The following is a 12,718-nucleotide window of genomic DNA, read 5'->3' on the forward strand; positions in this document are numbered from 1 at the left end:
GAGCAAAATGCTGACTACGAGGCACTTGCCTTCTACTGTTTTTAAAAAGGCATTAAGCTAGTTCTGTTTTCTTTCTGTTACCTTATTTAAGTCGCATCAAACTCCATCGGACTGTGTGTAAAGACAGTTAAAAAAGCAACACAGATAACATCTGAATGCTCTCTCATCAATGAGAGAAACTACATATGGCATTATTTCATCTTGGAAAGAAAGCATGGAAAAGTTCAGATATTTCTTGTAGCCTTTCCCCACTTTACAACTGGAATCGCATCATCAAATAAGGTGTTTAGAAATAGTAAAAGCAGCAATGACTCTGTCCAGAACATTCATCTGCAGTGACTTCCCAGCTAAACAAACCTATTTATAAAACCAAGCAGGAACAACAGGAAATAGCACCATAAGGATTATAAGAGATTATGAGCCACTATTATTAGGATGTATTTTTGCATTATGGTTCATTTCACCTTTTAAAGGAGACTTCCATCTCTGCGGGCAGAAATTTCTTAGGTTTGTTTAAATAGGTGCTTTTTCTCTGACATTTACATCACCAGCATGTGCCTATTCTTATTGTTATTAATGCTCAGGCATTAAGGACTTTCATTCTGGGCTTCAATGCATGAAAAATAAATGTCTTAAGTGATGAGTTAACTATTCTAACTGCAGGAACTTCACAGCTTACTTAAACACAGTAACAAATATTTTTAGTCATCAAAATATACCAGGATAGTGATGTACTGTCCACAGTCAACAGGAAATAAGGAAAACCAAAACTGTATTGTACCACTCATATGTTCTTCCAACCATTCCATATAAATTGGAAGCTGAATCACCATACCCTTATCAGGCAAACTTTCCATTTAAGCATTCTATAAGCATTAGAATGTTTTCTCCTGAAGAATACAGTAAAAATCAGTGATTAATTCACTTGGATAATCAATTACTACAGTCCTCAAAACTGAAACGTACAGTGTGAGATAACAAACAGCACTGCAACAATCCCTGGTGCAACAGTTGCTGCAGTAAGAGAAAAAGCTAAAAAAGTAAAAGGAAGTCAAAAAACTTTATTCACATCAGAAACTCAGACTTCAATGGAATTTTCCTTTATCAAAATAACCCCATTATGGTTACTTACATCTTCGCTGTAAGAGAACTGTACAATATATATATAAATATATATCTATAAAAGAAAAATCAACTTGTGTGCTTCTTCAATCATCATCATCTTCCTCTTCATCACTGATCACATATTTCTTATGTTTCTTACTTGCTTTGTCATCATCCTCTGCTTTTCTCTTTCCAGAAGGTTCACCTTCCTAAAGGCAAAAAAAGGGCAAAACTCAACGGACTTCAAGCTAAACAGAAGACTCAGAAGAACAACAAAAAGACCTCAAAGTCTTTCTTGTAAGAAAAGCACAATTATTTTCCATTTTGTGTAGTGTGAGGCAGAACTGCTTATGGATCAGTACTTTAAGTTCAGTAAACATTTTCTACCAATATCAAGGCCCAACCTGAATGGGTCCATAATACATCTGCAGCTCCACTTACATCAATAAACATGCAACCATATCAGCTTCAAGCTGAACTATGGCATAGAAGTAATTTATGTCATAGTCTGGATTAATGGAATGTGCAATATCCTTCTCAACAAGTCTTACAAGCATGGGTAATTCCTAGAATTTGTAGTGAACTTTTCAACATGTAGAAGCTTTCCCTTCATGCAGCTTTGCTCAGCTTTCAGACTACCGACACTTGTATGCCCTAAGTCAGAGCTACTGAGGCAAAGAAGAAATTCAGTAAGCAGGTAGGCATTTCGTTTGTTCATTGAAAAAAAAAAACAAACCAGCAACTAAATCACTCTCTGGCATACAGGAAGAAGACTGGTGAGAAATTGCTAGTACTGAGAACTAACTTTACAGTTTACACTCCAAGAAATAAAATGGTTCAGGAGGCTTCAAAGAGCTAGTCAAAAGAATTCAAATCACTGAATTAGTTACCTTTTGCAAGCAACAGCATAATGATTTTATAGGCTGGATGTCCAATTTTTATCACCTAAATATAGTGTCAACAGATTTATTTTTATTCCATGTGCATTTACATAAGCTTAGTTTAAAACCTCCTTCCAAACAACATTTTAAATCAGAATGCAATGAAAATGTGTAATCAAACTACAAATCACCAGTTATTAATGTAAAACTCATCCATTTTGACATGAAGTACAAGAGGTAACTCCGGTATTGTTTAAAAAGAAGAGTATTTTAAAAATGCCTTCAGGTCTAAGCAAGCTCATCCCTTTCTCCATTTGTTGCTTTGGGGGTGGTTTTTTTTGGTTGATTTCTTTTTAAAGCAAGACATATTACTCAGATTTTAAGCAGCAGCAAAGAATAAGCTTCAGAACTTTAACAAATTATTGGAGTTTCAGAACTCTAATGGTTTTTATTTAAAGCATCTTATTCTATATTAACACAGTGAGAACCTAGGAAAGGAATTTTAAGCACGGAAAACAGCCATTAGTATGGGTGGGAAACTCAGTGATAGCTTCTTCCTCAAAACAAGCATTCTCTTGTAATCTAGCCAGGCTATTGTTAAATGATTCATCTTCCTGGTTAACAGAATATGCCCATTAACTACAGTAACAGTAAAACTACTTGCCCTGTGTTGGTAAAATGTATTCATAGCAGACTGACATTTTCAGTAACAGTAACAAATTATTAGGACAAAGATTTGTGCTGTATTGTTGACTGACAGCACATAAAAGTCTGTGTATGAGGAAGTCAGTGTTTCATGTATGTGCATACATATTACAAATACCACACTTCCTACGTGGTGACGGAAAGTAAGCAGTCATGATTCATCCTGGTTTTTTTTTCGTAACACTGTAGCACCCCTCCGTGGCCCTGATGGGAATATTACCTGTAAGTCATCTAATTTTAAAATGGAGGCTATTGTTCCTCAAGCAGCAGAGAAACGCTGTTGACTAGACCTGTTAAGAAGAGGCTATATTGCAGAAACCTCTAAAATTCAAGGATAAGGTTTTAGCCACTTCAGCAGCTATTAAAATAGTACACTAGAGGTGACTGTAGGAAATCAGCTGAGAGACAAACAGTAAAACAGGGCAGGAAGATTAATCAAACTAACATGCCAATGTAGAAACATCTCTCATACCTACAAGGTAGTAATAAGAGCCTGTTACACTAAGTTAGGTTGTATTTACTATTTTGCCACATAACTGAAGGTGCCTATCAGCAGAGCCAGGTGCGTCCCAAACTGCCACTCCTAAGCCAATCTTGGCTTGAGAGCAATGCAAGCACAGCTGCAACTCGGGGCTGCACTGTACTGATCAACAGCAAGATTACAGTAATACAGAACTGGTGATGTCTAAAGGAAAGCAAACTCATGGGCTACTAAAACCAAGGAGGCCAAACACCTGACCCAACCCAATGCCCTCTTGAACAGGGCAGTGGGAAGCCAGCGTCAACTGCCATTTGTCATGAATTCCAAAATTCCCTCTTCTTTCAGCTTCCCAAGGTATACAGTAAAAGCCCTATGGCTCTTTGCTACAGAGGCTTTTTACAATGAGGAGCAAAAGTCAGGAAAACAGACTACACAGGTACAGCTGACATAGGACAGAGTCCATCTACTTCCTGGTTCCATTTCTGCCACTGGATGCAGATAAGTTTTAATCTCAGAAATGGCATCTATTAATTTTGGAAAGTGCTACACTGCAGTGCTCTGTCAGAAGTCACATTACTTGAAATGAACTAAGCCTCAAGACATGATGTGCACAAAGATTCATCTGCTTAAGCCCAGCAGTGATAAATTATGAACCAATAAACCACAATTTTAGAAGAGGAAACAGCACTACTGCTGTAGCTAACAGTTAACTTGATCATGGCCTAATGTTTAGAATAGTACTTGGCTGATGGATAACATCTATGTAGCAACAGACATTAACTCTTCTTTACTCTTTTTTTTTAGCTCTTCCATTTAATAAGTGAAGAAATACTAAGTGAAAATACTTCTGCTATTTACATAATAAACAGGATAGGACCATGTCGCTTAGGAGGTAACACTGCACTAGGATACAGATATTAAGTCTTCTTATTTCTTGCATAATTTTGGTAAAGTCATTTTACATAACTCTGCATAATTTTTTCCATATTTAAATCAGCAATAACAATAGTGACCTCCTTTGGGAATCGCTCAGGTCTATGAACTGATGCAGTGCATAGGAAATTGGTGATTAATTGCCATGGAAAGCATGCCAAGTCAAATAATACATTAATCAGAGCAGAAATTAAACTACAGAAGTCTCAGCTTTAAAAAAAACAGATTTAGTGCAGAAAATGTTCCTGACTAAAAATTAGCATCTTAAGAACAAAATTCTTTCCTTACCTCATCACTAGTAAGTTTCTTTGCCTTGAGTAGTCTTTGTGTTTTATCTTCATCCGAGCCTTCATCACTGTCAGAAGAGTAGATTCTAGCACGTTCCTCTGCAGAGAAAAATTAGAAGACAAATATTTAGCTGAAATTGGTGAGGAAGAGATAATATCAAAAATAATTCTCCCACATTTAGTCCCATAGAAAGCTGGCAGAGTCCAAGTCCAGAGTAAACAAAATAAATTTACACAAACTCAACTCATGTCTGCTCATGTATCAAATGAACTGGCAAAATACAATTTTAGCAGGACTCTCCCAAGAAATTAATCCATATGAATCACACAGGCCCTACTTACATACTGTTAAGGTTTATTATTACCTCTAATGCCACCTTTGTATCTGTTTTTGATAGCTGCTAGACTGATTGCATCATCTCCCTCATCCTCTTCATCATAGCGATCAGGTTCCAAATAATTTGCACTCAGACCACGCTGATGCTGCTTCTCCCGCATTCTTCGCTGCTGAGATTCTCTGCGAATGGAAGCTCTTAATCTCTCCTCTTCTTTCTGTCCAAAGAAACAAGGAATGTATTGAGGGAAAAAAAACAAATGAAACCAACTCAAGAGGAACTTGTATTCTACTCTAAATTTTGAAGTAGCAGTACAGCAGTGCGAAGACCGTGCTGTACTGATTTTTTTTGTAATATGTAAGGTTAAGCACCCATGGCTAACAACTCTTGTTTGTAACTCCAAAATACACTCAGCTTTTCATAAAGTCACAAAGTGTTCAGCTGTATTAGGGTTGTGATTTTTTAGATTAAATCAGCAGGTAAGAGACCTCCCTGCCACAATACCTTAATCATTTCTGTCCGCTGAGACTCTGGATCCCGACCTGCCATTGGCAGAATACGGATTTTCTGGGTCTTTGAGCACCTATCTGCCAGAGACAAAGTCATCTTCCTGTGAGTGGCACTGTCCGTAGAGTGTGGCCTGTTAAAAAAATAGCTATGGGTTAAATACTTCTTCAAGCAACATCAGTCAGACCAGCATACTGAAGATTTCAAAGATGCACCTCCACAACAGTAGAAATATCACCCTTTTTTTTACTATTATTTGTTTATGTGCATTGTAACAGCTACTGGAGACCTCAATTCCTTTCTCAACAAAGCACCTGCAGTCCAGCCTAAATAATCATCCTCACATTTCACATCAACAGCCCAGGATGTAATCATCATCTTGACAGCAACTGTGCATCAGACGAAAGGTTAATTTCAGGGAATATTCTGATTCAGATGAGGACTTAAAAAAATGTAAATATATATATAAAACAATACATGTAGCCTGCATAGTGCAGTGAATGGCATATTAACCTTACAAACTGGAACACCTGATTTAGGACAATCTTACTGAAATACTGACTTTGGAAAATAGCACATTCTTACTAAACAGTTACACTCTGCAAGTTTAGGAAGTAGTATTTCTTATCTTTATATACTGGTTACAGCACTTAATTGCAAAGGAAGTATCAACATTTGATACAGAATAGCACGTTTACCTGAAGGTTAATTTTGTCTTGAAAACAGCCTGTCCTTGTAGACCTGTCCCTTGTCTGATGAACAAATGGTTGTGATCTCCCTGTAATGGCGCCTTGTACACGTCAAAGACCTCATTGCCCAAGTGAAGAGACATGCTTAAAAGAGATTCATATAATCAATTATTTGATAAAGCCCCCACAGTCTATTTTTTTTGCCTCATTTCTAAATGGAGAAAGCCTTCATGTTTCTTTTTCAAATACAGCCAATAATTGTATTTCAATCCAAACTAAACAGAGCGTAACATTTTCAAAGCACTGAGAGTAAAGGAATTACTGCTGTGCAGAAGTGATATCAAAATTTGTTGACCTTCCAGTTTTGCAAGCCAGAGCATTTCACTGGAATAACAACTGTATTTCTTGAACAGCACAAAGTCCAAACTAACCTTCCATCTGACCACTTGACTATCCGTGCATTGCTTTCTCTGATCTCATTCCCTTCCTCATCTCGTCGCATTCGCCATCGTATTGTGTTTTCTACCTGTGGGGAAAAAATACAAAACACTGTTTCTAACTCGCAGTAAGGAAGACTGTGGTAAAATATACTCTGCATAGGTCAGTAATTACAGTTAGAAAGGCTAGATCATTTGCTGCAGGATGCAAGGAAATGAAAGTGAAAGGTACTGCTTTTATAGGTGAAATGCAGCTGTAAAGCTTTTTTTTTATTTACTACTAAAATAGACCAACTCTCCAAAGTGCTGACCTGGTCCACTTTCATAATCTGAACCATAACTCAAAACACCATTCTAAAACACATGAAATAGACTTTGAAGAAATGTGTCTAGATTGTTTAAAAGATATAAGGAAACTTAACACTATACCTTGAGTTTTAACCTAGTTCTACCCTCTTCATCAAGCATCTCTTCATCTTCAAATTCATCTTCATAATACTGGGGGTCAAAAGGTCTGCAATAAATTACATAATAGTCTTTACTCTTCTAAAAATTAATCCAGATGATGCCAGAGTTGTGAAAATAACAGGTGCTTGAAATGCTTAAATTGTACACTGCACACAACAATAGGCACTGCAGCTGTGAGACAGCCATTTCTGCAGTAATGTCATTTACTGCATTGATTCAACACCACAGGAGGCCTACCCAAGCATCTTCACTACCATCCATTACAGCCACTTGAACATTCAGACCCCCTAAATGGCTCTAGCTAAAGAAAGCAAGTGTGCCTCAGAAAATACTGTTTAATTAGCATCAGGATAATAAGGGCAGGGTGAAGTCTGGAACAAAATCTATACAATATTGTACAGAGAAAATAAAAAGAAAAATACCATTTTATAAATGTGGTGAATTAGGGATTTTCTGAGAGGACAACCATAGCCATTTGTTTTTAATTTGAATCTCAAAGCCCATTGAAGGGAAAGGATGAGATTGGTTTTCCTCTCTTCCTCCAACAAACCTGACAACTGGGCTGGGAATGAGTGAGGGAAGGTCATTCCCTAGCCTCCTTCCCAATAGTTTCCAGGCTGCTGCAAGGGAGAGAAGTGATAAACAGATTCTGCTACTGTACAATCCTATTTTCAGTCCTGTCTGACCCCCAAAGATCCCCAGGATTTCTCTGAATAGAGCCGCTAACTGCATTCTTAACAGTTCTCTCCTGGAAGTCTATACCAAGAAAGCCAGGAAGAATGATTTAGCAACTGTCCAACAAACCCAATGCTACACCACCAGCTAACACAACATCAATTAAGCAGTGCAGTGAATCTGCTTCACAAAAACACTTCAAGAAATGGCTTTGACAGCACTTTGCTAGAAGTGCTGAAGGTGGAATTTAGGGCCAAACGTAATATCACAAGCAACTCTAATAATTGACTTTGTTTCTCCCTATGAATTCCAGAAATTTTTTTTAGTAAGGTAAATAGGAAAATGAGTAACCAGCCCCTTCATAGTTAAAACAACTCATTTAGGATCTGCAAATAAGGGCTCATTCTAAAATTGAAAATGATGTTTTTATCCCTCAAAAGTGCATAAAGATGCTGCCCATTCAGCTTTTATACATCTGAGAGCCTGAACCTATGTTTAAGATTCAACTGAAATAGGACATGCTTTCAGTTAAATCATATTTTTGTTTGTATTTCAAATACAAAAGGTTATTAAATCAAGCTGAAACCCAAGCTCATCAGAAATTACTCAGCACTTGATTAAATAACAGCAATATATATTACTATTGACTGATCGCAACCAAAAGTGTGCATCTTAATGTCAACCATTTTAAATATGGCCAACATATTTAACTGTATTACTAAATCAAAAGTAGTATAGGGAAACACTAAAAAAACGTTATCAAACATGTACTTAATGTGCAATTACCTGGGCTCCACACTAAGGAAGTTGGGCAGCTTCACAAAATACAAATCGTTACCCAAGTCTGTGTTTACTTTTGGTATTTCTACTTCTATTCTAGTCTCTGGAATAGGCTCTTCTTCCTGTTGTTCCTGACTCAGTCCATTCTCATCCTAATGAAGAAAAGGAGAAGAGGAGCATAAGTGAAAATACATCTACCTGGCAACTGTTGCTTTAGTAAGCACTTACATTAGCTTAAAGAAATGTCATCCATGTGCACAGAGAAAGAGATCAGGAAGCTTTGGGCAAAAGAAATTGAAAGTTTTCAGTGAAAGCAATTCAAGTCAGCATTTTCATATGCCATTTAAAAGTGATTGCAAATACCAGTGTAAGTCCGAGAGACCAAATACAGTAAGGAAACAGTAAAGGAGCTGGCATACAGTTTTCAGCTTAATGCTGTTACTCTTTTTCACTAAAATACTATCATGATCAGCCTTATACATATCAGAGTGGAACAGCATATTTCAGACTTATTTCAAAAGTCAAGTCTACTCACAATGGGCTGCCCTGGAGTTGGTGGCTTCTCTTCTCCATCACTCCCTGAGGAAATGTCATCTGCACCTCCAAACAGATCCATGACATCTGCATGCTCTTGAGCAGAAAAAATGCTATTTTAAAATACACATATATGTATACACACACCCCTATATGCAAGCACACTTACAGGAAAAAAAATTAACACATCCTTTACTTTCATTGCACTTAAAATCACCTACAAAGGTTAGAAATTACTAATGTTTATGAAGCACATACTGTTCTCTTATCCTGAAGAACAGTTTTCCCCTGTTGTTTTTAAGCTAAGGATTCAAGGTATGTTTTCCTGGAAAGGCTCTATCAAGTAAGTGAATCTAGTCAAAAAATGTCAACCGAAGAATTAAAGGTGTAAGACCATCCTTTCCTCAAGTAAACAAATACGTGTCACCAGCAACTTCATTAACATGTTTTGAAGGTTTTACTTCTCAGAAGAGTCACCAGCTCTTTCTCAGCCAGCTAAACATCACACAAACCCGCAAAGGCTCTCTGGGCTGCTCTGATTAGAGGCACCATTTCTTAACACCATCAGGAAAAATGTGTGAAACAACATCCACAGAAGAGAAGCTGTCTCTCATGGAGAAAACAGAAACACTGATCAAGCCACCTAGAGATAATTAGGAGAAATACAGCATGTACTTCCCCACAGAGAATTCTTGTTGCGCTGTTTTCTTATTTCCATGGCACTGCAGTTACACTGTCTCACAAGCACTATCAATTTCATCAAGTTCTGTTAGCACTCGTGCTTAAAATAGGGATTAAAGGAACCAAATCCCCACAGAACAATGCCACCATTTACCTTTCTGTCCTTCTGTATCACTGTCTGCTTCTGAATCTGAAGCAATGGGTTTCTTTCTCTTCATTCGCAGGACTTCATCTTCACTGTCACTGCCCCTCGCAGACTCTACTGAGGAGCACAATTATTCTCAGCAAATTAAATATTTTGTTCCACATAGTTTTAAATTCCTTTGTATTAATAAGTTGATTCAGATGAAAAGGAATTTAAAAGTGCTGCATAAAAAAAAAAACACGACAAAGATGACTGTAGTTGAAAGCACATGATTAATGTACATGATTAATGCCTTTACAGTGAAGCCTGAATCTTTTCAGGCCAATATAAATGAAACGTTAAAGAGAGATCAAACCAGAAGCAAATCATTACTACTGCATTCCATCCTACCAGATTTGTGCTCTTGGTCCTCCTCATCAGAATGCTGGGCCCGTTCATCATCAGAGTTCTGTACTTTCTCCTCATCAGAGTGTTGGACCCTTTCATCATCATCTGAGTTCTGAATCTTTTCCTCATCTGAGGCCTGTGGCCTCTCCTCATCATCAGAATTCTGCATTTTCTCCTCATCTGAGTTCTGGAGCCTTTCCTCATCATCAGATACCTGCGGCCTTTCATCTTCATCAGAGTTCTGTGCTTTCTCCTCATCGTCAGAGTTCTGCTGTCTCTCCTCATCATCAGAGTTCTGCTGCCTCTCCTCATCATCTGACTGATCACTTTTGTCCTCCTTGCCCCACTTCTCATCCTCTGAATGTGCTTTTTCAGAACCATCTCCCTCTGAATGATGACTGCCTTCGTCAGACCCATGCCCGCGATCGTCATCCTCATCGTCATGAGCAGCTTCTGAAGCACTGTGCTGGTCCACATCCGACTGATCATTATCTTCATGCTCAGAATGTCCTGAAGCTTCAGAGCGATTGTAGGATCTTTCGGAATGGTTGTCACTCCCTGTGTGATGGGATGCCCCTTCATCTTCACTATCGTCTCCAAATAACTCCTTATTACTAGGTTTGACTGCCTCTCTGTCATCATCCTGGTCACTGTCACTTCCAGAGGCATTACTACCAGAGCCAGCGTTCTCCTGATCAGAATCAGATTCAGATCCAGAGTCCGAATCTGCAAAGCAAATATCACTTTTTAAGACTTAAAATGTCCCCACAAGGATGCACGTAAGATGCTGGGCTTTGCTTTAAAACAAAGAAACAAAAATCACCAAATCTGAAAGAACTTACCGTTAATGGTAAGAAAGACATATAAAAGTCACCTAAAACAGTAAAGTAGAATGTCTAATAAAGGCGAAGCCAATGAAAGACACAATGAAAATGATGGGTGCCACATAAAGTTTCAAGCCAAAAGCTATTGAATAAGCAATTACACAAACGAAAATAAAATTCGAAATACTGATGGTTTAAAATAAATACATACATATGAGATCCTACAAACGTGAACCTGCCATCATGCCTTTCACCCAAGTTAGCTGTATGAGGTACCCTGACACGCCTGTTACAATGGAGCTGCTCTTGAACGCTGAGGCTGGCAGGTGCTGTTTCAAACAGGGGAAAAAAGGAACACTTGCCTTGAAAAGTAATTTACATAGGTTGACAGAGGCACTTCAAAACCATACAAATGAGTTAAACCGGGAGGTGTTCCATGCGTTCTGTTTTCATTTACAGGATGAGGACAGCTCTCCAGCATGGACTATGGGGACAGCGTCTCAAGATAACGAGGGGCAAACCGGCCCCCCCCCCCGTGCCTCCACCTCCCCGCGCCCGCAGAGTTCCGGTAAGGCGCTATCACATTCGGAAGCGCGCTCTGCGTGTGGCTGTCACCCCCCGCTTCGCCGGCCGCGGCCATAGGAGCACCACAGCCACCACAACCACCACAGCCACCGCAGTGCGGGGTCCATTGCGCTCCGCCCAGCCCCGCCGGCACGCAGCGGAGGCCCGGGGCACACCGCAGCGGTGCGTTACCCGCCTCGGGCCGCCCCCCGCGGCCGCTCTGTGCCGCAGTGCGGGCGGGCAGCGGGGGGGAGCGCGGCGCCCCGCACCTTTCTGCTCGGCCTCCGAGTCCGCGTCGCTGCCGAAGAGATCCTCCATGTCCGCCATGGCGGCCCGCGCGCCCGCCGCCGCCGCTCCGTGATGCAAATAGGGAGCGACGCGACTACGGAGCGTGGCGCGGCGCCGGCTGCTGCGGCAGGGCGGGAGGGGCAGCCCGCCTCTTAAAGGGGCCGTGTCCCGCGGCCGTTACCGATGGCAGCGGGGGCAAACGCGTGTCCGCGCCTCCCCGAGAGTCATTTACTAACGCAGCGTCCTCGCGAGGAAACGGTGAGGGCGGATGTGCTTGCAGCCACACGATAGGGCCTGTCAGAGCCCGAGGCTTGGAGCAGAACCGCTCACACGTGGGCTGGCCACGGCGCTGCTGCTTGGGTACTCCGACCTCCCGTTGCCCGCACGTGCCGAGTACAGGTCACCCTGCCCTAACGCTATCGCCATTAAATAATACAAGCTCTCCACCCGTTCCCCGCTTAGCGACCACGCTGTGCTTGGACCTGGCTCCTGTTTAACACCGACAGCGAAGGGAGATGAGTGCAACCCACGCGTTTCTATGGGTGAGGCACTGCCCACTCACCGGAGACAGGGACAGTGACCCAGTGTGTCCCACACAGGGAGCATAACCTGTTAACCTGTGCCTTTAGACCCTCCCATTGCCAACTGTGGCTGCCATAACGCTGCACAAGGCAGCCTAACGTTGTGTCCCCCCCCGACGCCTTTCTTCTTGTGTGCACTGAACAGGCATGAACAATGATGATGTTACTCCATTTAGGGGCTCTTAACTCATCTTCCCGCTGCCTGCTCTGTGAGTTCCACAGCAGTAGCTTTCTACTGCCATTTGGGCATTCACCTTGCTACTGGAGAAAGTAATGGCTTAACATAAACACAAGGCTCAATGTTCAGCAAGTCAAGGTAACATTTAAACAAACCAAACAAACAAAACCCCCAAACCACAACAAGAATACAGTACTTTAATCATCCAAAACTGTCACTGGTTTACAATCTGACAGCATATAGTGCTGATATGC

General features: G+C 40.6%; 1 protein-coding gene across 2 annotated transcripts; it reads right to left on the reverse strand.

Annotated features, from left to right (window-relative positions):
* Positions 1 to 1,041: 1,041 nt before the first annotated feature.
* LEO1 (LEO1 homolog, Paf1/RNA polymerase II complex component) lies at positions 1,042 to 11,842 on the reverse strand. 2 transcript variants are annotated; one of them, XM_062628424.1, is made up of 12 exons: positions 11,687 to 11,842; positions 10,033 to 10,755; positions 9,652 to 9,756; positions 8,818 to 8,912; positions 8,289 to 8,434; positions 6,789 to 6,873; positions 6,354 to 6,448; positions 5,932 to 6,066; positions 5,231 to 5,366; positions 4,757 to 4,943; positions 4,393 to 4,490; positions 1,042 to 1,313 (listed from the first exon to the last, which is right to left on the reverse strand). In XM_062628424.1, exons 1-12 carry the CDS (start codon positions 11,742 to 11,744, stop codon positions 1,209 to 1,211), a joined length of 1,968 nt encoding a protein of 655 aa, XP_062484408.1. In that variant the 5' UTR covers positions 11,745 to 11,842; the 3' UTR covers positions 1,042 to 1,208. The 2 variants fall into 2 exon arrangements, with proteins under 2 accessions (XP_062484408.1, XP_062484403.1); XM_062628419.1 differs by having other exon boundaries at positions 9,652 to 9,759.
* Positions 11,843 to 12,718: the final 876 nt, after the last annotated feature.

The sequence above is a fragment of the Pezoporus occidentalis genome, unplaced genomic scaffold, assembly GCF_034315485.1.
Source record: "Pezoporus occidentalis ecotype Australia unplaced genomic scaffold, CSIRO_AGI_Poc_V1 ctg11, whole genome shotgun sequence".
NCBI classification, from domain to species: Eukaryota; Metazoa; Chordata; class Aves; order Psittaciformes; family Psittacidae; genus Pezoporus; species Pezoporus occidentalis.

What these genes read in the sequence shown, in the direction of transcription:
- LEO1 (XM_062628419.1), bottom strand. Translation starts at nt 11,744, where the DNA reads ATGGCGGACATGGAGGATCTCTTCGGCAGCGACGCGGACTCGGAGGCC. An exon ending in AAGACAAAATTAACCTTCAG is followed by an intron (nt 5,367 to 5,931) that starts GTAAACGTGCTA and finishes TTTTTTTAACAG; the next exon opens with GCCACACTCTACGGACAGTG. An exon ending in AGCGGACAGAAATGATTAAG is followed by an intron (nt 4,944 to 5,230) that starts GTATTGTGGCAG and finishes TTCTTTGGACAG; the next exon opens with AAAGAAGAGGAGAGATTAAG.